The sequence below is a fragment of the Chroicocephalus ridibundus genome, chromosome 12, assembly GCF_963924245.1.
Source record: "Chroicocephalus ridibundus chromosome 12, bChrRid1.1, whole genome shotgun sequence".
In the NCBI taxonomy this organism is placed as follows: Eukaryota; Metazoa; Chordata; class Aves; order Charadriiformes; family Laridae; genus Chroicocephalus; species Chroicocephalus ridibundus.
The window spans coordinates 14,277,841-14,301,863 of NC_086295.1; the positions used below are offsets into that span (position 1 = coordinate 14,277,841).

The 24,023-nt window shown below is 42.7% G+C and overlaps 1 protein-coding gene across 8 annotated transcripts in view; it reads right to left on the reverse strand.

Annotated features, from left to right (window-relative positions):
* Positions 1-24,023, reverse strand: part of PTPRT (protein tyrosine phosphatase receptor type T) — a 469,438-nt gene that overhangs the window by 56,488 nt on the left and 388,927 nt on the right. For 5 of the 8 annotated variants that reach the window (XM_063349655.1, XM_063349652.1, XM_063349658.1 and 2 more), the window contains 4 exons: positions 22,698-22,833; positions 15,478-15,507; positions 7,944-7,991; positions 5,477-5,625 (listed from right to left, as the gene is read on the reverse strand). In XM_063349655.1, the coding sequence (XP_063205725.1) occupies positions 5,477-5,625; positions 7,944-7,991; positions 15,478-15,507; positions 22,698-22,833 (363 nt within the window). The remainder of the gene's footprint in view (positions 1-5,476; positions 5,626-7,943; positions 7,992-15,477; positions 15,508-22,697; positions 22,834-24,023) is intronic. The other 3 variants (XM_063349659.1, XM_063349657.1, XM_063349654.1) reach the window with 1 other exon arrangement.

The window sequence follows — 24,023 nt, forward strand, 5'->3', positions numbered from 1 at the left end:
CAGGGCCTGGAGCAGGACTCAGATTTTCTGAAATTTGGGAGTATAAAAGAACTCGGTGGGCCATACTGCCTTTCCAGGAATCACTACCGATAAATTACGCAGGCAGCTGGAGATACACACCTCACTTCAATGAGTTTGATTAAAAATGTTACCAACTGAGGTTTGGGAAATGAACCGTATTTTTAAGACAGGGAGATGATTTCTAGATTCAGAAGCGGGGGGAAAAAAAAAAAAAACAACACCAAAAAACAAGTTTCCCAAGACTTTGGAGAGCTCACTCCCAAAATCAGTCGGGTAGTGGTTTGTACGATGAGAGACGCGCACACAGTGCTGCTGCCTAACCAGAGGTTCGTACAAGCACTAGTGTGTGCAATCACGGGAAACACTTCCAGAGAGGATTTCACATCAGGGCAGACATTACGACTTCGTTAAAAATTCTCTTTGTAGTCCCTGGAGCGGCACGTGAGGCCACACAGACCCCTCTAGTCATGCAGAATGCTGGAGGCTCCTTCCTATTCTGAAAATAATTCTCCTTTACTTTTTATAAGATTTTCTGAACTAGCAAACCCCACAAAAGTCCCACAAACCAGTACGAAAACCAGTAAGAGGGATTTTGGTATTTTTTCCTTCTATGCCTTTGATGAAATTTGGCTTTTTTCTCTTTTTTTTTTAATTCATTTGAGAATTTTTCACTAAAGAAAACATCTCATGGTCATAATTCTGCAAGTCCTTGGACTGCACTCAGCAGGTAACGTAAGAGTGGAAGTGATCTATGGGGTAGGAATAAGAACTAGATCTTGATGTAATTGTCTGTTGTGACTCACAGCAAATCTGAAGACTTTTCCATTTCATTCATCACAAAAACATGCAGGAGATGGAAAGGTGTGAATTTAGATGTCTCTTGGTTAAAAGCGATCCATAACACCCTGAGTGCCACTTACCGACCTCTTCCTCTTATCTCCTTGCTCCTGCTAGTAAAAGCACACTAACTTGGTAACTGCACCCATGAGTAGTGCCCACTAATGCAAAACTCAGATCCCTACAGCTTCCAAAGTGCTGTCTTCAAACTGCGCTTCTGCCTGGAACATAAAAGCTACCCACCTAATCCGTACCAGTCTCACTCCTGAAGGTTGTCTGGGAAGCAGTGTCCTCCCAAGCGGAGATGTCACAAAAGCTAAGCACACCCTAATAAATCAGTCTCTAGCAAAATGGGCTGCATTTTAAGAGATTAAATCCTCAGAATCAAACAGTTCCTGTCAGAAACCCCCCAAGGATGCCAAGATGGCTATGCTGGTGACGTGGCATTCTCCGGGACAAGGCCCATCCATGGGATTTTATCATCACAAAGCCAGAAGAGCAGGTCCTTTGCGCGGGATGTACCATTAGTGCATCACTGCTAAGACGATGCCCTACTGCTTCTCCCATCACACGGACGGGCTGCCAAATTGCGCACAATTCATGTGCAATAACAAGCCCTTGCACACCCTCCTGGTCACTGCACAGATGCCGTGGGTGACTTTAGGCCCACCTTGCCTTCGATTTGTCATCTTGTTTCATGCTAAGCCTGCAGCGAGTCACTGCCTACACGGGACTGCGCTGTGCCACTCGGAGGAAAAGGCCTCTGCTTTCCAAACATTCCTGCAGACTGAGGAGCTGGCTCAAACGCTGCAAGCACCAGCATCTACCTTTAATGGATTTAGGATGTATTTTTATTTTTTAGAAAGCAAGATATTTGAGAAAATGAACAACTATGATGAGCCTGCTTCACCTCCACATAATCCCTGGGTAAAACCAGACAAACTGGAATATCCATGGACTAATTTATCTTTTAGTAAATACCTATTCTGATTCCATATGGTGCCAGAGGCAGCGGCTGAGTCCATATAATCTCTTCGGCTAAACTCCTGTATGTAGCAGTAAGTTCTGCCTGAATAACAAATAACAGTGTAGAATGGAAAGAGGGATGAGGGGTTTTGCTTTGGGCCGGGAAAAATAAATGCCTATTTCTCTTCCATTCTCAGCAAGACCTGAGGTCTCCCTTTTCCAGCACAGAAGATACAGATCTTCCAGAATGTAATTACATTTGATAATAAACACCTCTGCCAAATGACGAAATTCAAAACTATCAATGTCCAACAGGACTGTGTGCTCCTGAGCACCGCGCTGGCCTCCACAAAGGACTCCACTGCACCCAGACAGCACGAGGTTATGGATGACACCATCTGCACGAGTTTATATTGAAAATATAAGCACTTCCCCTAAAGCACTGAGATGGAGTAGGTGAAGAAATCCACATTTTTCCTAACAGCAGAGCCAGGAGGACAGTAACTCTTAGTGGTGACAGAATTGCCGTTACTTTCAGAATTGCCTGTAAAAGCACCCAGGTCTGTGCCCCCTCGGGAAAGGAGGGGCTGATAAGCACAAAGGCAGCTGCTCACTTTTGGTGTCCCTCCTGATGCAGAGTGGTGGGTAGCACCCGCTATGACGAGGGGGACACTGCTCCTTCAGTGACCTGTCAGTGGGAGCTCCCTGTGGGGTAACAGGCAGCAAACGGGGAAGCTACAGCAGGAGGGGGTCACCCGAGAACAGCAAAAGTCCTCCTGCAGCAGGAGCAGAGCAGTGGCCAAGCTAGAGAGAGAGACTATGGGAAGAAAAAAGCCTCTACAGGGACTCATGGAATTTGTTCTGTCTGAGAAGTCATTAAAGTTATTGGGACAGGAAGGAAAAACTGTAGGGAAGGACACACGCCCTGCAAGGACACTGTCAACTGGAGATAAACTTGTTTGCAAGTCATTCAATAATTGCGAGGTTTCGTACTTAACAAGCTGTCTTGTTCTACGTTAGGGAAGTGATCATCCCCCTGTACTCGGCACCGGTGAGGCCCCACCTCGAGTACTGCGTTCAGTTTTGGGCCCCTCGCTACAGGAGGGACATTGAGGTGTTGGAGCGTGTCCAGAGAAGGGCTACAAAGCTGGTGAGGGGTCTGGAGGACAAACCTTATGAGGAACGACTGAGGGAGCTGGGGTTGTTTAGCCTGGAGAAGAGGAGGCTGAGGGGAGACCTTATCACCCTCTACAACTACCTGAAAGGAGGTTGTAGAGAGATGGGGGCTGACCTCTTCTCCCTGCTGACAAGTGATAGGACGAGGGGAAACGGGTTCAAGTTACGTCAGGGGAGGTTTAGATTAGATATTAGGAGACATTTTTTCACTGAAAGGGTTATTAAACATTGGAATAGGCTGCCCAGGGAGGTGGTGGATTCACCATCTCTGGAGGTGTTTAAAAAAAGGGTAGATGGGGCACTGAGGGACATGGTTTAGAAGTGGCTCTTGTCAGGGTAGGCTAAAGGTTGGACTCGATGATCTTAAAGGTCCCTTCCAACCTCAACAATTCTATGATTCTATGATTCTATTGCTTTTGTGAGCTAGCAAGGTGATCTTGGCATTGAAAATACTCAGCTGCTCTTGGTGGACTTTCTTCAGAAAGGAGAGGGGTCTTTCTATATCACTGCTACAGCCACATTGGGCTCCCATAACTGAGGGTCAAGATGGAGAGGACGGCCACCCTCGTGAGGTATCTGCAAGGGCTATTTTCGGTTGGGAGGCAAAAGGACAATTTAAGAAGAAATTTAACTGCTGCTTAAGATAGACAGCTGATTTAAAAAAACTAGGATGGATAACCCCCTGTAAAACTCTATTGGTTAGCAGGAAGTTTAAGAAGTAATCCTATTATGTTATTCAAAAGTTAGAGTAGGCCCGTATAGAAACTCTCAACTACTAAACTCTAAAGGTGTTTTTTTTTTTAACATCGAATTCCTGTATCAGTATGTGCACGCTACTGCACAGAAGTGAACTTACCTCCAACACCTCAGCATCCTGGACTTGGCAGTAAAAAAATATGGAGAAATCATGAAGGCTTACGGGTAATTGTTTCTCATGGATATAAAGAGGAAAAAAAAAGAAAAGAATCAGCCCATGACTTGACATAGGCTGTTATAGACAGAGGTAGTGATAAAATCTGCAGTGATGTCAGACAAGCAAAGGACTAACTGATTAAAAAAACCTGAACCTGGAGAGATGCTTTTTTACAAAATTAGATACAACATATTTTCTACAGTTGCCATTTCAAGTAAATGACTCAGCTGTTTTAATTAGTCTCTCAAAATACCAAGGGGGAAAAAAAATGAGGTCACATTTCAAGCTCATCTCTTCTCTTATTTTCTGGTTGGAAAAAAACATCCCAGAACTTTTTAAAAACCACATTGTGAAGAAAGTGTTAAAAACTTGATTTTCCCCATACATTTTAAACACGCTACCTTTGCTGTTTCTAGGATGTCTCTTACGATGCTGTCCTCTGCTATCCTGTCTTTCAAAGATATGAACCACTGACAACTCTTGCTGTCTTCTTTAGGAGATAGAACTACTCAGCCCCTGAGAAAATTAGATCTTGACTCAAGTCAATTTAATATCAGAGAGAAGAGTTCACTGCTAGCCTTGACGGTCCCAAACACCTATTTATCCATCTCACAGGTAAGTTACACAGAGTGGCAGGAGCAAGGCATGCAGATGGAATTTGACATGACCTACAGACAGAGGGAAAAGAAGAATTCACTCAGCCTGTCCCACTCAACCTGAGAGTACGAAGGTCTCAACGACAAAACACGTTTTGTACCATAAGCACTACCACGTTAGTAATTAGGGGAAAAAACACTTCATTAAAGAAGTTTCAGAAAGACAAAAGAGTTTTAGTACGTACTTGTGTTTCAGAGCTGTTCCCTGTTCAAACTAGCAGGCTAAGTGTCAAAAGAAGGAGTGACATTCCCATAGTGTCTAAGTTAAAATTTATTTAATACGACAAAGTTTACAAATCCACCATGCAATCCACCATGCACTCAATCTGGATCTAGCAAGGCTAACGTATGACTTTGTGCTGCTTTACCCACAAAACTCTTCCAGCTACAGAGGTCCGAGTGATTTACAGGTATTAACTAAGATTAGTTTTACTGAACTCATGTGAAGAATAAACCGAGGACACAGACAAAAGAAGAAATGCTATCTTTCCATTCCAGTTCTCTAAGCACGAGACCATGCCTTCTTTCATAACCATTTCATACAGAAAACGTTATTTTATCCTACAAGTCAGCTAAGTGATTTGATCTGACTCCTCTACTCACAAAGGAAAAAATACTTCTGAAGAACAAATAAACATGTGCCTTTTTGATTGTCTGATGTAGCTATTAGAACAGACTTTATAAATTATTCTCAGTAGATTTAGAGTCAGACGGAATGCTCTCCACCTATCTGACAGTTAAAATAGGGTCAGTGTCAGAGACATTTCAGAGAACTGATTTCTCGCGAGCTTCTGCAATGATCTCTGTCACTCCTAGCTCCTCAATACTGTGCCCATAGGAATAGGTCCTTTTAAGAACCCAGAGCTCTCCAAGGGGGACATATCCATTGCAAGCAAGTTAAACTTACTGAATCCATTAACATCTTGGCAGCTGGAAGAAAAAGCTTCTTCATTGTGAACAGCACTGAGTTTGGTAGAGGTCTTGTCGGAAGTAGCCACGGGACCCATCTCCCTCTGCGTACTGGTCTGAGTCTCCTTCTGCTTCTTGGCTAGCTTCCTTTAGGGTATTTTGAAGAGGGGAGAAATCAAGGTCAGTTTTCCCTCGTTAAAAACAAAGCAACGATAAAATATTTTGAAAACCACGATTATCCCACTTGGTCAGACATGCAGGGCATGTGACAAACCGCACGAGAGGAAACCCCACAACTTTTTAATATAACTGTTGTGGAGCACAATAAATATAGTGATACCAGTCTTTGAGCTTAGCTGTCCCTCCCGGTAACTCATCTTGCAGAAGCAGAGAATGGTTTGGGTTGGAAAGAACCTTAAAGGTCATCTAGTCCCAACCCCCTGCCCTGGGCAGGGACACCTCCCACTAGACCAGGTTGCTCAAAGCCCCGTCCAGCCTGGCCTTGAACACACAAACCTGCATCACCCCAGCAGTGGGAGTGCTACGTCACCCGAGAAGAGGGTGGCATAGGTAAAGCCCCTGGAGCAGGTGTCACCGGGTGTCAATGGGACATCTGCATCCATCCCATGGGGCCACCTGCACCCGGGATTTCCTTTGGGCACTCCGGCAGAGAGCAGGACCTGCGTCGGTGCAACCTGAGAGCTGGAGCAGGAGCTTTGCCCTGTCCCCAGGCAGAGCGATGAGGACAGCAGCCCCTACGAAATTTTGACACACGCTCCAACTGCACCGAAGAGCAACAGTCATTGAAGGGTGGGACAAATTAAAGGTTGAAGTAATTTTAGAAATGTCCAAATATGCCTCTGTTCTTGGGAAAATGGGTCTTTTCTTATTTTAGGAGACGTCAAAAACATTGGCAAAAGCAGAAACACTGCCTGCTCTGAAAACACTAACAAAGCCAGGAACGTAAGAGGCTCCTCTTTTGCAAACACAGCTAATAATAAGAAAATGGAGAGAAGCAGGAAAAGCGAGCTGCTAAGCTTCCACTGACATTTGACTGCCCTGTGCTTCATTCATATCAGAGAGCAAAACTGTTTAAAAATGAATGTGTGACATTCTACAAACCGTACCTTGAAAAAATATCACACAAATCCCTAGCACCGGCAAAGAACTTTGCTTACATGACTTCCGTAGATAAGAAAATAAAACAAAATAAAAGGGAGAAAAACAGATTACTGTAAGAAGGAGCTTTAGCTTTTTTTCCTCCAACTCAAAGGAAAAAAAAAAATCTTAACAACTAAATCATTTTGCAAAGAGGTTTTTCTTCCCTAAAATGATGTGCTTATTGTATAAGTACTACCCATCTTTTAAACTTCATTAGATTCTTAAAAGGATATTCCTTGCAACATATTCCAACAGGCTTTATTTATTCACAGCACATGTCAGAGTGGCATTTACAAGCGAGTTGAAGCAGACAGCTGAGCCCCAGCCCCTCGCGAGATGGGTAGCTAGGCCAGTTACTCTCATTTGCAAGGAAGGGTCAAAGAGACCTAAAACCTTTGCCTACGTCTGTGGGAAATGACTATTTTACGGCAAGGTGATGATCCAGAGCAGGAGAGCACAGATTTACGGAGAAGCGTCCAATGTTTGATGCAAACTTTTGAACAAATACATTGGTTTCATCTGCTCGAGCAGTTGAGGTTCAGGCTTTTACGGTCAGTGGTTTCAACTCAAACCCGTAGCTGTTCAAATTGGGCACATAATTACAGAGTGCATATTTAGATCTCGCAAAATCTCCACGGTGTATCCACTTCTGCAGATGAAGATGCAAACAGAGGAACCGTCCTTGAGTGATGAAGAAGCAAAAAGCTGGCGTTTAACGCTGTTAAAAGCTTCGCTTCCAGTGTTCAGCAATGTTAGCACAGTCAGATTTATTAACTCTGAGCTGCGGTCGTGGGAGCCCCCTATTTTTTGTGCTGCGGTGCCTGAGGTAACAACAACAGTCTTGAAGTGTATTAACCCTGCCAGGCGGTTATTTTAAATCCTTTAGATTTGCTAATCATACAGGGCTATGTGAATTCTTTGGCCACAGGAATTAAAATTTCTCAGTGGGGAACACTAATCCAAAATGCCAAAGTCCGTAATAACAAGCGCTCTGGACTGCTGGGGTGAGCCATTACAGAGGACCCATTACTGGTGTTTAAAAACGGTGAGTCAAAAAGGGTGACTTCCGTATTAAATCCAGATTAAATTATTTGTGGCAATAATTATCTCTAAGTCCCATTGCCCGGTATCTTTTCAGAGATGCCAACAAGCTACAAAGAGCCGGAACTGGCAAACTCATTTTCTCTTTCAGTGAATGAGCAATAACATTTCTGCATGTTCTAGGCAGGAAAAAATAACCCCAAACCCAAGCCCATCAGTCCCCAAAGGCCTGCTTACAAAAGCCCTATGCAAAGCAGCTCTACCTGGTCCTGTAGAAGACAGAGAGGCCCCTAAAACATTGGCTTGAATGCCTAAAAAGAAAAGGTGACATGAGTTTAAAGTTCTCAATCTAACTCGCACACACAAACCAGGCTGCGCGCAGGTGGACCAGCTAACGCTCACGCAGTTCAGGGAGAAGCCACACAGAAAATTGTTCTGCATCTGAAAACGCTACAGTTTTCTTTCAACAGCGTGTTATCAGTTTCCACCTTTCTCCCTCTCTCTTCCAAGAATGTGAAAATTCTTCATCTAAATTTAGAGGGAAAAGGAAGACAGATCTCTTTTGAGGATTTCAGAGCTAAGCTTGCCAGACACATCAAGGGGCTCTCGGTTTCTAAATGTGCCTTTTCTCCCTCCGTTATGTGTCTGGATGGAGTGGCAGCACAGGACTAAGCCTATTTGGTCCTTACCATCATTATAATTCATAGAAAGGATTATAAAATCAAATGACTGGCACTTTCTAGAACGGTAGGGATGTGACTTAAACCCACAGCTAGGTAGAGGTTTATTCCCCAGCACGTCAAAATGCCTTTGGAATTGGAAAAGCATTTATCTGGAAATGCTGTTTCCAAAAATAGGGCACTTCAAGAGATCTCGGTGAGCCACTGACAAGCTGCATCAGTGCCACGGCTCCTGCTCTCCTTACTGACCGGCCTCCCCGAAACACAACTCCTGCAACCCCCAGACGAAGCTGCTCTCGGTGCATTAGTGTCAATCACGGAGGGGACCCGGCACCGCCTGACACCAGGCACCCAGGAGACACTTTCCATCTCATGCATTATGCAGCTGAAAAGGGGAAAAAAAAATAAAGGAGCGGGCAGATAGTCGGAAGAAGAGTCTGATACAATCGACAGGAGGTGAAGAGACTGAAATGTCAAAATGTGAATAAGGTGATATTAATGGCTGGTTTACATTTAAGCGTAAGGAAAATGTGCCAAGAAGAAAACAGGAGTCCACAGACGGGGTTTACTAGGTCGCCCTTTTCAGTTCACAGGGGTTTGTAAATGAAGAGGTGACGTTTACAGGCACCACACACAGACAGGAGGGATGAGACAGAAAGATGCTCAAAGTAAAAGCAAAAAAACAAGACCGGCTGTATAATCAGGCAGTTGAAGCTGACCCAACCAAAGCAAGGATAAAAGCTATTGGCAGTGAACTTCCACTAAGTGGGAATTCTGAAGAAAAAAGACGGGGATTTGATTCAGCTACTTTTGGAACGTCTGCTCCTATCAGCGAATAGAATGATATAAAATGCTGAAAAACTGTATTAAAGTTGCGGTAGTTCCAGTTTAACAGTCAAGGAATACAAACTTAGTATCAAGAACAAAGCATTTACCGCCATGGGCATCAATCTGAAAGCTCAAGCAATATTTTCAGTTGGAGGTATCTGCAGGATCAGACTCCTGTTTTGCAGAGGTTTAGATACACTTCAGGGATTATTTTTTAAAAGCAGCTTGCAAACTCTTCTCTAACTTTTTATATCAATTTTACATGCATGAATGTTAAATCTGTAACTGCCACTCCTAAAGAGCTCTTGTACACGTACGTTGACAGATTTAATTTTAGATGTTTCACGAGGATGGATTATATACACTATAATGTAGATTTGCATGCACAGGTAATTTAGACATTAGGTATAGATCATGTAAGTTAAACATGAAATTTCCTCCTACAGACAAGAACTGCATATTGCCCTCATTCTCAATAAGCAATTTAAGAAAGCTACAAAATACAAATTCCTTTTAGAGATTTGTGCGCAGCAGCCTGCTAGGAGTACACATATTATTTATGATGAAATCTGCAGAAGTGTAAGGCAGGCAGCGATCAGCCATGAAAACACCCACCAGAGAGCACTGGTTAAATAGCAGTTCTGCTGGAAAGGATCTCTGTCCCCTCCATCTCTAGATGATCACAAACTCAATTTGAAAGCACGGTTTCATGCTGGTGTAAAAATAAGGGCGGGATTATCCGTGGCACTATGGTCTGCAAGGCACAGGCAATCCTTTTGCTCTGACGGAGGATCGCTAATGCCTCTGCTGGAACACGGCACTTCAAATACGGCGTGTGCTGAAGGGACACACGCAATGGCAGAAGACAAAAGGTAAACCTAGAAAACGTGACCTACAAACAAAGGCCAAAGGACATACGAATCTTTAGTCTAGAGAAAAAAAAAAAATCAAATAGGGCTGATAGGTCTTCAAACACATGAAAAGACACCACAGGGAAGCCGTTCTCCCTGTCTACAGGGGCTGGGAAAAAAGGAATGGGGCTAAGCTATGGGAAGGGCAGCTCGGTTTAAACTTCGGGAAAACTCTATGCAGTGGAGGCTGCCCATCTCTGGAGCCGACTGGGCAGGAAGGCTGGGACCTCCCGGTCACTAGAGGTCTGCAAAGAGAGAGCAAGAGGAATGAGAGCGAACAGCAGCGCAGCCTCCTGGCAGTGGGGTATCGGGTATCTTCTGCCTGTGCTCCCATGGGCCTGATAAAGTCACAGCTCATCACAGGAATGAGCCTCTCTGCAGCCCGTAACCTCCGCAGAGCTGAGGAACGCTCTCTGCCCCAAGCACACAGGCAGCTTATGGCTTCTTATCGCCGCTCTAAGGGCAAATCCTCCACTTACAGGCAAGCGTGAGACAGCTTTACTTGGGAGTTTTTTAGCGCCTGCCATGGTGAAGCCAAACTGCGGGCGGGTTCGTGCAGGAGCAGGCGGGAATTCACCCGAGAAAAGGCAAAGTGAAGAGCGAGGACCAGCCGCACCACTTTGGCTTACAGAGCAAGCATTACTCGACACGAGAAAGGGATGTAACGTAGATAAAAGTCAAAAGATGCTCTGAATCCATGTGTATACAAACGCAGGGCCTGGAAAAACATCAGGCTGCACTCTCTAAGCTTTACATGACCAAATTAATCCCTATTTGTGGAGGACATTTACTTACAGTATAAACTTTAGACGAGACAGGTGCATACAGCAGCCACGCCGTGGAAGTATGTGCTGCTAGAAAGAGCCAGCAAGCACTGCCCTCTGCAAAGTTTAGGCTTGCAGCCACCACACAAACATGTTCTAAATAAATCTCACATACTTTCAGGATTTATTTTTTTTTAAATTTGCTTTCACTGGACTGGTGTAACCACTAATTCATGATTCTGTTCTTCCAGCATCTAATGAGGAAACAGTTTCTTCTTAAACTCTGATTTAGCAAGCTGACCTGTGCAGGCAGATCCCACCATCCATGGAAATATATGGAGATATTTATGCCTGTACCAGGTTTTACAGAGGTATGCCTATAAATAAAATAATGTTTTATTTCTTTTCAAATGTTCCGCAGACGGCGGAAATAAATTCAGCACAAACTCTGTTATTTCAGAAAATGCAAGTATAAATTTAGGTGAATACCTTTGACAGCACCTCTCCCATGAAAAGAAACTCCTGGCTGAAACCACGACATTTAAAAGCGGTATGAAATTACGATGGGAGTTGAAGGGGCTTCCTACATGGCAACCGTGGCCTCAGTACTCTGGCCAGGTCAGGGGAAAAGGAAAACAACAGATTGGCCACTGAGTGCCCTTTTCTTATAAATAACATTAAACCGAGTGCTTGTAACACATACATGAATCCACGTATTTCCAGAAATACTTCTCTGGTCCGATATCACTCCTGATTAAATTTCCTTCTATCCCCATTACCCAGCCCAGGAGACAGAAACAAAACAAAAAACCCTCAACCCCCCCACAGAAAACATTTCCGTTCCTCTTCCTGGGGAGGAAACAACAAAGCCCTGATATGACTTGCTGCAGCTGCGAATACTGATCCAAGAGAGGTGCCTGTCACTAAATGCAAACCCTTCTTTAAAGCAGATGAATTGCTGTCTGTGTTTTACAGCTTCAGCTAGGGAAAGAAACAAAACCTTTCCGAGGTGGATGGGTTGCTCTCTTACATTGCACATCCTATCTTACAAGGCATTAAACTTAAGTGCAATGTGACAGAGTTAACAATTCCGTCCAAACCTTAGACAGCATTTGTACTGTGTAAATACAGAGTAACTCCTCTGAAAAGGTTCCTGCATCACCCCGGTGGCAGCAATGCAACGAGCGCAGCAGGACAGGAACGCCTAACTCCCCATCCCTCTCTTCCCATCACAAAACCAAGTTCTCTCCAAGGATCTCAAATTGTAAGCAACTAACTTTTAATGGCGGGTAAACTGAAGTACCCAAAATGATGTCAATCCTGCATGATGACTTAGCAAGTTACGAATAGAGGCCTCCTGGATTTGTATTTCCTCTTAAAAGATCTTTATGGCCTTCTCTTTCAGCCACGATAATGTCCCTTCCTGTGTGGTTAGAGGAAGTTTTTAATAGTGTTGTAAATAGTGTTTAATAATATATTAATAGTTTAATAAGTGTTGCTATACAAAAACTCCAAACCTGTTTACCCGCTATGCACAAAATATGCTGCTCTTATAAATGAATATTTTTGACTGGTTGCACCAAAGCTGCAGGTACTCAACCACCTTGCAGACGCAGATCTCACAGTCCTGAGAGCAGCGGAACACGAGACAGGCTGAAGGCAGAACTCCAGCCTAGGGACCATCACAGCACATATGGCCCATCTCTGCAAAAAGCAGTTACTCGTGATATAAGCCTCTGCGACGTTAACAGACTTATCATTAAAGAACTGTTAGAAGAGTCAGGCTTGGAGATTTTGGTCCCTAACAAGAAGAAACGCCACTATAGCACGTGACAAAGGGCTGAGAGGAATTATCTGAAAGCAGACGAGAACTACTCTAAGAAGCACAACTTTGAAGTCCAGAAACTGAAACTAAAAATAAAGCGATGTAGTCCATATGGTCGTATTTAAAGGTCTGCCAGCAGATCTATTTCAGAACCTGTTTTTCTATATTGGTAACGCATTCAACTCAGTTTTGCTTCAGGACTAAAACAGTCATACGAGGTCCTAGTATGGAAACCAGTTCTATTTAAAAAAATCTATATATATACACATATTGCTGCTCTTATTTTCACAACATTTCAAATAAATGTAAATCAAACCTCTCTGCTTACAAGAGGCTGTAGCAATTTCTATCAGCTTTGGCTCAGAATTACACAGTCCTTTGCAATTTAAGATTTTCATCTGCAATCGTAATGAAACATCCTATTTCGTGTGAAACGTGAAACTCAGTAAAACTTCATCATACGCCCTTTCACGGATTCTCCTGCTTGCTTCCCTCACTACTGGAACATCCCTCGTACCCTGACTATTGTGCAGGGGAAAAAAATAAATAAATCTGGTTTTGCCAGATCAGGGAACAGGCCAAAATTCAATCTGAAACCAAATCCTGACACGCACAGCCTGCTGATAGAAGTATTTATTGCGTGATGACTATTTATGTGTTACCTCTACCATACTGATGCTCCAGCTAGCAGAGCTCATGCTTGATGGGGTACCTGGGACACCACAAAGCACAGAGCTTATGCTTAAGCTCTGCAAAAAAATGTTGGGTGAATACTAGGGAAATATATCATTTATGCATCCTGAGCTCAAATCTTCATTGAGTGTTTGAGTGGGGTGCTATGAACACGCAGGCTTGCCTCTACTGTGATATGCTGCATGGTGCGCAGCTGCCTTATTAAATCTTATTAAAGCCCTTGCTTCTGCTACTGCTGAAGCTCGCTGCAACCTCAGGCTTGGGTGACCTCCCGAGGTTTGTCTCTTTGCTTTTCCTGAGTCACTCTCCTGTTCCCTTAGAGAAGAGTTCCAGCGTATCGATCCATAGAAGCCATCAGAAGACAGCAAAGAGACTGCCTAATGATACCCCTACTGCCTCTCTAGCAGAGCAATCCTCAGCTGACCGCTTCAAGCAATGTTGTTGTGCAATTGTAAAAAGGGGTCACATAGGGCTACGAAGTTGATTCATCTGCTGGAAGAAGACAAAATTATAATGGAAAACTGGGGACCGAATTTTTCAGGCAATGGTGCTGCCTCGTTGTAAGGAAACCAAAAGCGCAGAAGAGCGCAGAGGGCACTTTTCTGACGTTCATGAGAAATGGGCAGAAGAGGAAAGGTTGTAGCAAGAAATGCAACTAGCTAGTAGTGTCTACGTGTTAAAACCATCCCCCAACGTTAACAATTAGTTAAACTTCTCCTGAGATCTGACCAATTAAGGTCAAATCCCATTCTTGATGAACGAGTGTGAAGCCTGGAGGAACTGGAGTTACTCTGCATTTACAACGATGGAGCTGAGCAAAGCCAAGGCTCATTATGGGGTCTTTAGGTTCCGCACACACAAGTGGGGAAGGTTCCTCTTTTGATTATTTTCTTATAGGTCATCGAAAAGCAAAATCACTCCAACAGGTGGTACATAGGGATCCTCAAACTTAACCCCTTTGCCCTGTTCTTTGGATGTAAATCAACTCACAGGGAGAAGAAGTCAGCTTCCACTAAAAGGGCAGAATATAAGTGCACTCATTTTGCCGACCTGCTGAACACCGCCCAGCTGTGTCCACAGGACAAAGTCACCACCAGATCGAGACAAAGATGAACTGTAGGACCAGGCGACGGAGGAGGTTGCTGGGGCAGCAGACTGGGAGGGACTGGCAGAGCAGACGTGGCCCTTCTGACAACTTTGTCCATGTCAGAGCCCAGGAAAGTCTGTCCGTTTGATGCTTTTGGGAAAAGGTTTAGGTCAGCAATACGGCTGCTGCTTCTGAGAGACCTGTTTCTCTCAGCAGTAACAGTTGTCTTCTCCATCCCTCCCAATCCTCTGGTGGCAGCAAAGGCATCCAACTCAGTTCTCCAGGACTCTTTCTTCAGATCATTGATCCAGTCCTCTCCTCCTCCTGATCCTCAGACAACTATTATCATGGCAGAAACAGCTTGGCCCTGATTACTTTCCAGCCCCTCAACCTTTAGACAACAGATGGCTCTGGAAGCACTGGTGTGTGAAGCATTTTCATGCGCCTTAACAACTGCCTTAATTATGCAGCATTGTCATTAGGACTGGACAGGTGATTTAGATCTGAATATCTGAACCACTTCATCATCCAACGGTCTAAACTGACACTCGAAACCTGGCAACTCCAGGAACAGGGATGTTTCCCGAGATAATGTCAAGTCCTAGTTGTCAGAAACCTTAGAGTTTTAAAAAGCGTATATCCATGGCTGAGAAACTCCCAACTATAACTTTCAGGTGTGAATTTCCCTGCGGTCTGGCTAAATACAATGGACAATTAAAAAAGGTGCAGTTGGGACACGCTGTATTTGTCCATTAGTGTTTGGAGACCTATAAACCATAACTGACAGATCGGTGGATATTTATGTGTTTGCAGGCACAGTTATAGGTGCAATGATGAAACGGGGCAAACACAACAGCGAGAAACTGAGAAAATGAAACACAAGCTGCTGGAAAGACAAGGATAAATGGAATGGTAAAAAAACAGCGGCAAACCAAAAGAATAGAACAAAGCACAAAATTACCACAGGGTGAGCACGCTCAAGAAACGTCATCCCCAGCCAAGTACTTACAAGTAATAGGAGTAGGAATAGGCATTTCTTCTAAACATCGACGGCCAGTCAGATGAACAAAACATCCAAAAGGAGAAAAAAAAGAAAAACACATAATTAGATTTATATGAACATTAGGATTATTTTTTTTTTCAATATACAAAGTCTTTGTGCTGCCTCTTGTACTGAGCTACTATTCTCCTACACTTTTTTCAGGAGCCATATGTTGGTGAGGAATGGATACTGAACCGGAGACGGGAAACACAGGTTGTGTTTCCACTTCTTCTACTGACTTGTGTCACTGTCAATAAATCCCCTCACCTCTTTCCTCCTTAACTTTGCCACGTCAGCAATGTGGGTAACGACACTTACCTTCGCCTGTAAAGTGCTTTTGAGATTTTTGGAATGGAAAGAAATATGTAAGAACTATTAATATAAATAACAATAAATAGGAAGGCGACAATGTAAGAACACCACAATTTTGGAATACTTAGACAATGAGCAAATTGTGTAATGACAAATCAAGCTTCATCAAACTCTAAAATGCAAATAGTTCATTAACAATTCAAGCGTTGCTACATATTTATAGATGATCACTGTGGGTATGCATTAGCTTTCTGCGTCACTGTGATTAAGCATCTTCTATTACAGTTTTTCAACAATACACTTCAGAACGTGTTTTTGAGCAGCGCCACAAAACGAGCCTTGGCAATCAGTTATAACTTAAGAGGTGACGTCTTCCCTTTTGTAACTGGAAAAGTGTCTCTCTGAAAGGCTGTTTCACAACAGATTTAGCACATGTTATTACAGATTAACAGCAAGGCACAAGGGAGCCTCGACAGCAGCAGCCACGGTCAAGACAGGGAAAAAGAATGAAACACAAACTTCAACCTATTGCACAACTTCAAAATCCCATCCTTGAAAACACTACAAATCTTAGGAAGTGTTTAGAAGTATAAATGCAGGGTTGAAGTGCTCACTTTGACGGTGCTCTGAACATAATTTTCATAAGCACACGCGGAAACCAGCTTCAGCGCAGTTACTCTCTGCGCCATCGCCCCCTTTGCTATGCACACACCGGGTAAAGAACACTGATTTACAGATGTTCACAAGGATTACTCCGAAATGACATGTTTTGTCTGGTGGTGACCCTTGCCATAAACCTGAAAGTCTGGCCAGATTCCCAATATATGCCAAGTTATTTGAATGACACTGATTCCAAGGTACACCTGAATCTATTTATAACGTAATGCTATAATCTCCTGAAACCTGGAAATTCTACATGCCACAGCAACACCCCATTAAGGTGTAGTGATTGCCACTGAGCTTCACTGTGAAATTCCAAGTTCCTCTGAACTGCTAAACAAAGGGAAAAATCACAAGGATGTGGAAAACGAGAGCCCACACATCTGAAACCTCTCCATCCCCAAAATGATTCTATTAATGAAACCCCTCTGACACGCCACGGCCAGGTTTCCCACCGCACCACCAACTGTAATTCTTCTGTTGAACGTCTTGCTGCACTTTCTGCTTTCCTCACGTCCCAGCCAGCGGATGTATGTGATCACACGAGACTCTTAGTTCTCGTTAAAAAGCTGCGCACCCCTCAAGGCTACGGAGGAAAGCTCCGAAAGTTTTATTCCATAAGGGCAGAAAATAAAGGAAGACAAAGAAAAGGAGGATTATATTTTGAAATTGGATAGACCATTGTGGCTCAAATTCTCCCCAAGTATGCAACCTAAAATAAGGAATTCCTAAGGAATATTTCAAAACTAACTGTTAAAATCGGTCAGTTACGGACCACTAAAAACATGACCCGATCATAGAATGTATCACACAACCTGAAGACCCTGCCAGTCACCCACCTTAAATATGGATAAAAAAGGCACACGAGTCACTGAACGTGCAAATATCCCTTTGTTAATTCTATCCTATAGCTTGGGTATGTCCTGCTCAAGAGGCATTTGGGTTTTATTTAATGAGTTTAAGGTAACAACCTAAACCCTAATCCAGAATAAGGAGCTGAATTTTCATAGAAGGAACTAATCCTAGACCCCACGTAGCCACAAATCTCCTTTTTTTTGCTACCAACAGCAGTTTAAAGAACTTATTTACAGTGGGCCCATGACAGGCTGTCTGATCCTATTTATTCAGTCTTACACTTAAAGGGGTCAGGAGAGGCTTTGTCCACTCAAACGCAGAAGCCTGAAAAGTGTCACATTCTTCACTCCAGGGAAATGCAAGTCACGATTACACCGGAGTTAAAACTGTCCAGATGAAATCACAACTGACCAAAATCTAATTCTTTCGGGGGGGGGCAAAGTCAAAGGGTATTTTCTCCAGAAAAGAAGTTTACAAACGTCTTGGTTTTCTTGTTTCAGTTTGTTTTTCTTAAATGGACCTGTAATCTCCATTACATAAAAATATTTAACTAATATTAAGGACAAACAAGCTCCTTAGAGAATTACCACTGTTTTGATACAATAAAAATGAGGTATTTCAAGGTATGTGTCTATTAATGAAAGAAAGCGGCACTGCTTGTGTGCGCAAATGCACCCACGTGGGCACTGATCACCACCTGTAAATTAACAGGCTAAATTACGTTGCAGTAATTGGTGCATCCGTATACATATGATGATATTGGGGCTGCAAACATGTAACTCTCATAGCTAGTGGGTTCCCAAAACCAAGAAAACAAGTTTTGTTCATGGTTTTGATTTTAGATACTATAAACCAGTCATATTTGAACCAGAAATATACATATACCCCCCCCCACACACAATTTTTACATAGATATACACATACAGAAACTTCATCAGACTGTAGGAGATGCCAGGGCTCAAGTAAAACTTTTAGATAACAAACGTAAAGTCAAACCCAAATTTTCCACGGCATAAACATTCCAGCTGGCTTAATTTAGCTTCACATATCTGAGTAAACCCTATAAAACATTGGCAGCCCCCAGGAATTTGCGAGTCGCTGGAGTTTTTGCCATATGGTCTATTGAAACGATGTGCAACTGGGCAACACTTGCTCACGCCTTGCGCGCGGAAGGTTCAAAAAAGCACGCTGGTTTGGTGCATCTCACAGAAAGGAAAAGCAGCCTCTGAGGATCGGCCTAATCCTAATCTCAAACCAGTCCCTGCCCGCTCTTAGTGCTTCGATCCCTCCTAATCTCTCTCCTTCCTCTGCTCTTCGCACTGGTTCACAAAATCCTTCATTCAGCAAACCCATTACTGTGCCTGTTACCAGTGAACTAGGACACCCTGGACTACCAACAAACGTCACTGTGGTATTTTCTGGCTCCATTTGAAGAAAATGCCTCAAATTTCTCTAATTAAATTGCTTTTCTGCATTGTTGCCTTGCAAGACTACACTGTCTTGTAGACTGAGGCATTAGCCTCAGTGAACTGAAAAGGCGAACTCTTTTTAAAGTCAGGTTAATGCAAAAATCGAATGCAAGAGCTTAAGGTCCTAATGTTTCTGTTTGCAAAAACAGACAGAGAACTTTGTTGTTAAACTGTTCTCTCAGACAAGTGCGAGTTTTCAGCTGTGCTCCTCCAGAAGTTCAAATCAATCTGTGGTCCAAAGAGGCCTTTCCTTCTATAAAAGCTGGTCCCAATCCTCATTAGTTTACAAATGAAATGAGCCTGGCAGGCTTAAGTTCATCTTGAGGGAACACTTGTCCATATGCAGCTCCAAGCCTCCGCTGGACGTGACTGGTGGTGCCCATTCAAGGGAGACCCAGAACCGATGCCACCAGCAGGTCTGTCAGCGGGGCTGGTCTGTGCTACACAGACCTGGAGAGAGCAACCTTCCAAAACCTCTTGCTGCACTGCTATAGCTTCTAAATGGGAATAGATTTTAAAGTTGATGAGCCAGTTTATTTCTTATAATAGCGTGTATTCCAGTGGATAACCTTGCAAATGACAGCAAACAGGCAGAGAGATACAGATCGCAGTGATTTTGCCCGTTTGCACTGGGAGGACAGGGAACGACACAGAGAAAATGTAATTTTCCAGCTCCAGAGAAAAAGAGGAGAATTTATATCTCTAATATTCCCACTCGCCTCCTTTCTAATTTTAATTTTGAAGAAAGATGCCCAGGTTAACAGAGCCTATGGCAAAGCCAGACACAGCAACGTTCTGCCCTTGGGACATCACACCCAAATTCCCGAAACACTGCTGCTTTTGGGACCAGGCTAGTTCCAAAAAAGAACACGTGCCCTGCATTAGGGGGGCAGCTCAGGTCGGCACTAGCTTGGGAATTTTTATATCCAGCAAATGGGTCCTCAGACTCCAGCTCTGCATTACAAGGATATTCGATTCTGGGTTTGTCTTTGTTTCTGTCTACGAGATATCAACTTACATTGCACCAGTCGTGACATCAGAAGAATCAAATATTGGGAAAAGCTGGATCTTGACAGATGTCCCTATCAGTACTTACCCAAATTTAAAAAACATCAGAAAAAAAATAATTAAGCTAAACCCCACTGACTTCATATACCTGCTAACTAAACTGTGTAATGCAGTCTCTAAGTTTCCTCCTGACCCTGACCTCTAATAAAAGTTTGTTGTATTATGCAGAAAATACGTAGAGCCCATTTGAAAACAAGTACAAGCAAAAAACCTGATAATCTAAATAAACTGTAAATTTTTACTTTTTCTTTGAAAAATTCCTACATGCTGATAACTCGGCCTTTTGCTGGTTTCCGTTTCCAGTGGAAGACAGAAGATTAAGCAAAGGTGCTGAATCATTGCTACGTATCAAGACATCTCTATGTTAATGCATTCATCAGAATGAGAACAATGAAGAGTTCTTCCATAGTGTTTGTGGGGAAAAAAAAAAAAAAAATCGCCCATAATTCTACCTCTGAGAAATTTCCTGTTTTCAAATTAATACAGAAATGAGATTGGCAGCAATCACGGTCTTTAACAGCAAGAGTCCCACATTTACATTTCGAAAGGTGTGGTAGGCTGTTTGGGAATGTGAGTTTGATGTGAAAATAGGAAAAAATGGCCTTTGGTGAACAAAGTAGTGAGATATTCATGGAAATTCTGACCTACGACATGCAGACAGGGGGTCAACATTATTTGTGAGAAAAAATCCTGAAAATGAACTTCCTGCTAAGATTTGACTTTTGGATTTCCTTTTTAATCAGAATCTATTGGAGACACCTCTCACACAGGAACAACCATCGCACATTTCACTGTCTTCCTCCATTGCCAATGAAGCATTTGTAAGTGAACATACACTGACAAAATGTCTGATCATCCAAGTTCCTCCCATTTTCTACTTTTAACTCCATATTTGAGAAAATACAGAGATTACGAATACTCTCCCCCCTTAATATTTAAAGTATATTGTCTCATAAGAGTATCCTCACCTCTCTGACTTAGCTGACTGGCAGGCTACATCACAGAAAACTCTCCTCAAATAAGGAATTTCTGATCATGAAAAATCATTGTTTGTTTTCTGCCCAGCAATATACATGATTTATAATATTACATTATGGGACAGAAATGCTATCAACTATTAATAGCTTGTGAAACACACCAGGATGTTCAGATACGGCATTGCTCTGATAGCTTTCCTTGGAAGTTTTATCTTTCAAGCTGAAAAAAAAAAAAAAAGCTTTTTTAAAAGAGCTTTTAGGAAGGTAACAGAAACCCAGCTCAATTTTTGCTGAAACCCTTTTCTGCTTTTTATTGGAGGCATCTGACTTTTTTCTGCTTGTGAACTGAAAAGCTCCTGGGGGACTGGAATCAGCGACGTCTATACTGGTGGGCTTAACCCTGAACAGAAGTGCAGTAGGTGTGACTACAACACACACGCATTTGTCCACAAACCATGAAATTTTTACACACAACAAAAATTGAATTAAAAACATCTAGGTTGCCCACACCTTCAGTTAATTCAGCAGGAATTCACAGAAATCAATAGTCGTATGCAACCAGTTTTGTAGAATTACATAATTTGGAAAGGCTACTCAAAGGACTCTAGTCCAACCTTCTGCTTAAGTCCCTCTGGGCCTTGTCCAAGTCAAGTTCTTAATTTCTCCGAGGACAGAGATGGTCACCAACGCAGGACGCCTTTGCTAAACTTCACGAAGTTCCCATCAGCCCATTCCTCCTGCCCAACAAGGTCCCTCTGAAAAGCAGCCCTGCACTCCAGCACCTGTGGCACAGAGCGATTCCATTTGCTCACCTGCTCTGGATGAAGATAGAAGAGATCTTGTCTCGATTTCACTGATGCTCTTATTCTGGGGAAACGTGTGACTGTTTGTCACAGAGATAAGAGATCTCAAAGGAACAGAGCTTTGATTTGAAAAGCTCCACTCCCTGCAACAGACCCAGTAAAATCCTCTCACACAGAATGTTACCTCTGCCCTAGACAAGGGGCTGCCAAGCTCCTATTTCATTTAGAACTAAATTACTGTTGAAAAGTAGGGTTCACTTCAGAAATCTGACTGGTAAAAATACACACAAAATACATCCTTTTCTCAAGAAAATCTCTTGCCTAAGTGGTTTTCTGAATCAGTATATTACGCTGTAAATGTGGAGCTCTTCAAATAGTAGCAAGTACAATAGTTTACTTCAAAGCGTGAGTGCAAATGGTCCAAAGACAGTCACACAAAATGAACTGTTTCAACAAATTTCATTACCACACATGATTTTTCCAGGTTTCATTCCCCTGTAAACCAAAGCTGACTCTTGGAAAGATTCTATCCCTCAGCAAGATGTAATATTCCAGCTGAACTCTGGTTGCAAAGAAATTGCCGTGTGAAAATATAACTAATGAAGACTCACTTGGGAATAAGACCTTTGATCACATTATTTTAAAACATTATTTTTTTGGTTTAACAAAAAGTCTTGTCTTCTACTAGGCCACCGTTGTGCCACCTGCACAGGCGCAGACCCACTTCAATGGCATCATTATCACTTCCTATTTCTCCCTGCTTTTTCACGAGCTAACTCTTCTCATTAAATATCAATGTATCAATTCGTCATCATTAACTCTTTGCAGTAACACCCATTCTTCTGTTGCTTATAGAGTGTCTCCCAGAACAGGCACCTCTTGTGGGACTACCGCTTCCTAGTGGTAGCATTATGTAAATGGGTATTAACTGCCGCCCTCTGTAACGCAAATGGAATGTTTTAGGACTACCAAATTTATTCTTCTTTTTGAATTAACTACCCTCTAGCCAAAAGGTCCAAGATGGAAGCAAAGCAGAAACTTACCTTCTCTTGATGGTAAGCATTGCCCCCAAGAGGATAATAACAAACATCAGAAGACCAGCTATAACTCCGGCCATTTTCACCGTGCTGTCAACTTGTTTTTCTGGTTCCACTGCATTGGAATTCTGGGTGGAAGCTCCTTAAAAGATGGGGAGAGAGGAAGGAGGAGGTAAAAAGAGAATTTGTAGAAAAACTGTGCAATGATCCACTTTCAAATACCCATTCGAAAGCCCAACAACATATTTGCAATCAAATTGCAATAGACAATTGTCCCTCTAACCAAATCTGCCTTTAATAAGGGCTAATGACAGACAATTCAGAGCAGTAATAGGGTGTAAAATCCCAGTGTAATGCAACTGACTCTAATATTTTACTCTATTATACTGTAATGGGGAATTCACTCTTCCGAAGCACTCAGCATACACCCAGAAGCAGAAGAATTAATAGGAGTTATAATTTTCATCTCAAACGGTTTAAGTGGAGGTGCAATCCTCACTCATCGAAATAACGAATGTAAAAGTTTGCAGTAACACATCCCATAATACTACTTGCAGAAACTTTTTTTCTTCTAAAATCAGAACACATTTGTATTTCTCACTGCGCTGGAGGCCTGGCTTTTGTAAACATATGGTTACAATTATGCACGTAACAAGCATTAATCCAACGCACCGAGCACCCTCCACATCATCCAATGTATTCCACGCCTGAGTTCTTCCACAGCCCAGGCACGACAACATAATTTCTATTTGAAATTTTGGGCGTTTTAAAAATAAAGCCTACACACCTAAAACCGAAACCTATTTAGGAACATTATTTGCACAGTATCGCTTCTTTTACTTCCTTGCTACAGTTTGACTTTAAGGGTCCCTGCAATGACTGAGGACCCCGCAGAAAGTTACTTATTACGCACCCTGGCTCTGCTGACTTCACTACTTGCTGCGCAGAATTTTTCCAGATACAGCTTAAACTGCCGAGCTTGATTTAGAAAGCCTCACAAGATTTGAGTCATGGCTACTCTAAAGACTAAAAAAGCCTATCTTTATTACATTCCTGATATACTTAACTACTCCTAAAAATATCAGCATTGCAGTTGATGAAGTTAAATGAATTCATGTTAAATGAGATCACAATCTTATGCCGGGCTTCACCTTTGCTGTTGGACTCAGCCAAGTCTTCCTCTATGGCTTAAACACAGCAGGGAAAGGGAACCAAAGGTGAAAATAGACTGCTGCCGTCAGAATAATGTAATGTTTTGCTCTTTTAACAACTCTGTGCTGCTGACCCTCAGGGAAAGCCTAATCACTTCTGTTCATGAAGGCAGTTGCTTGG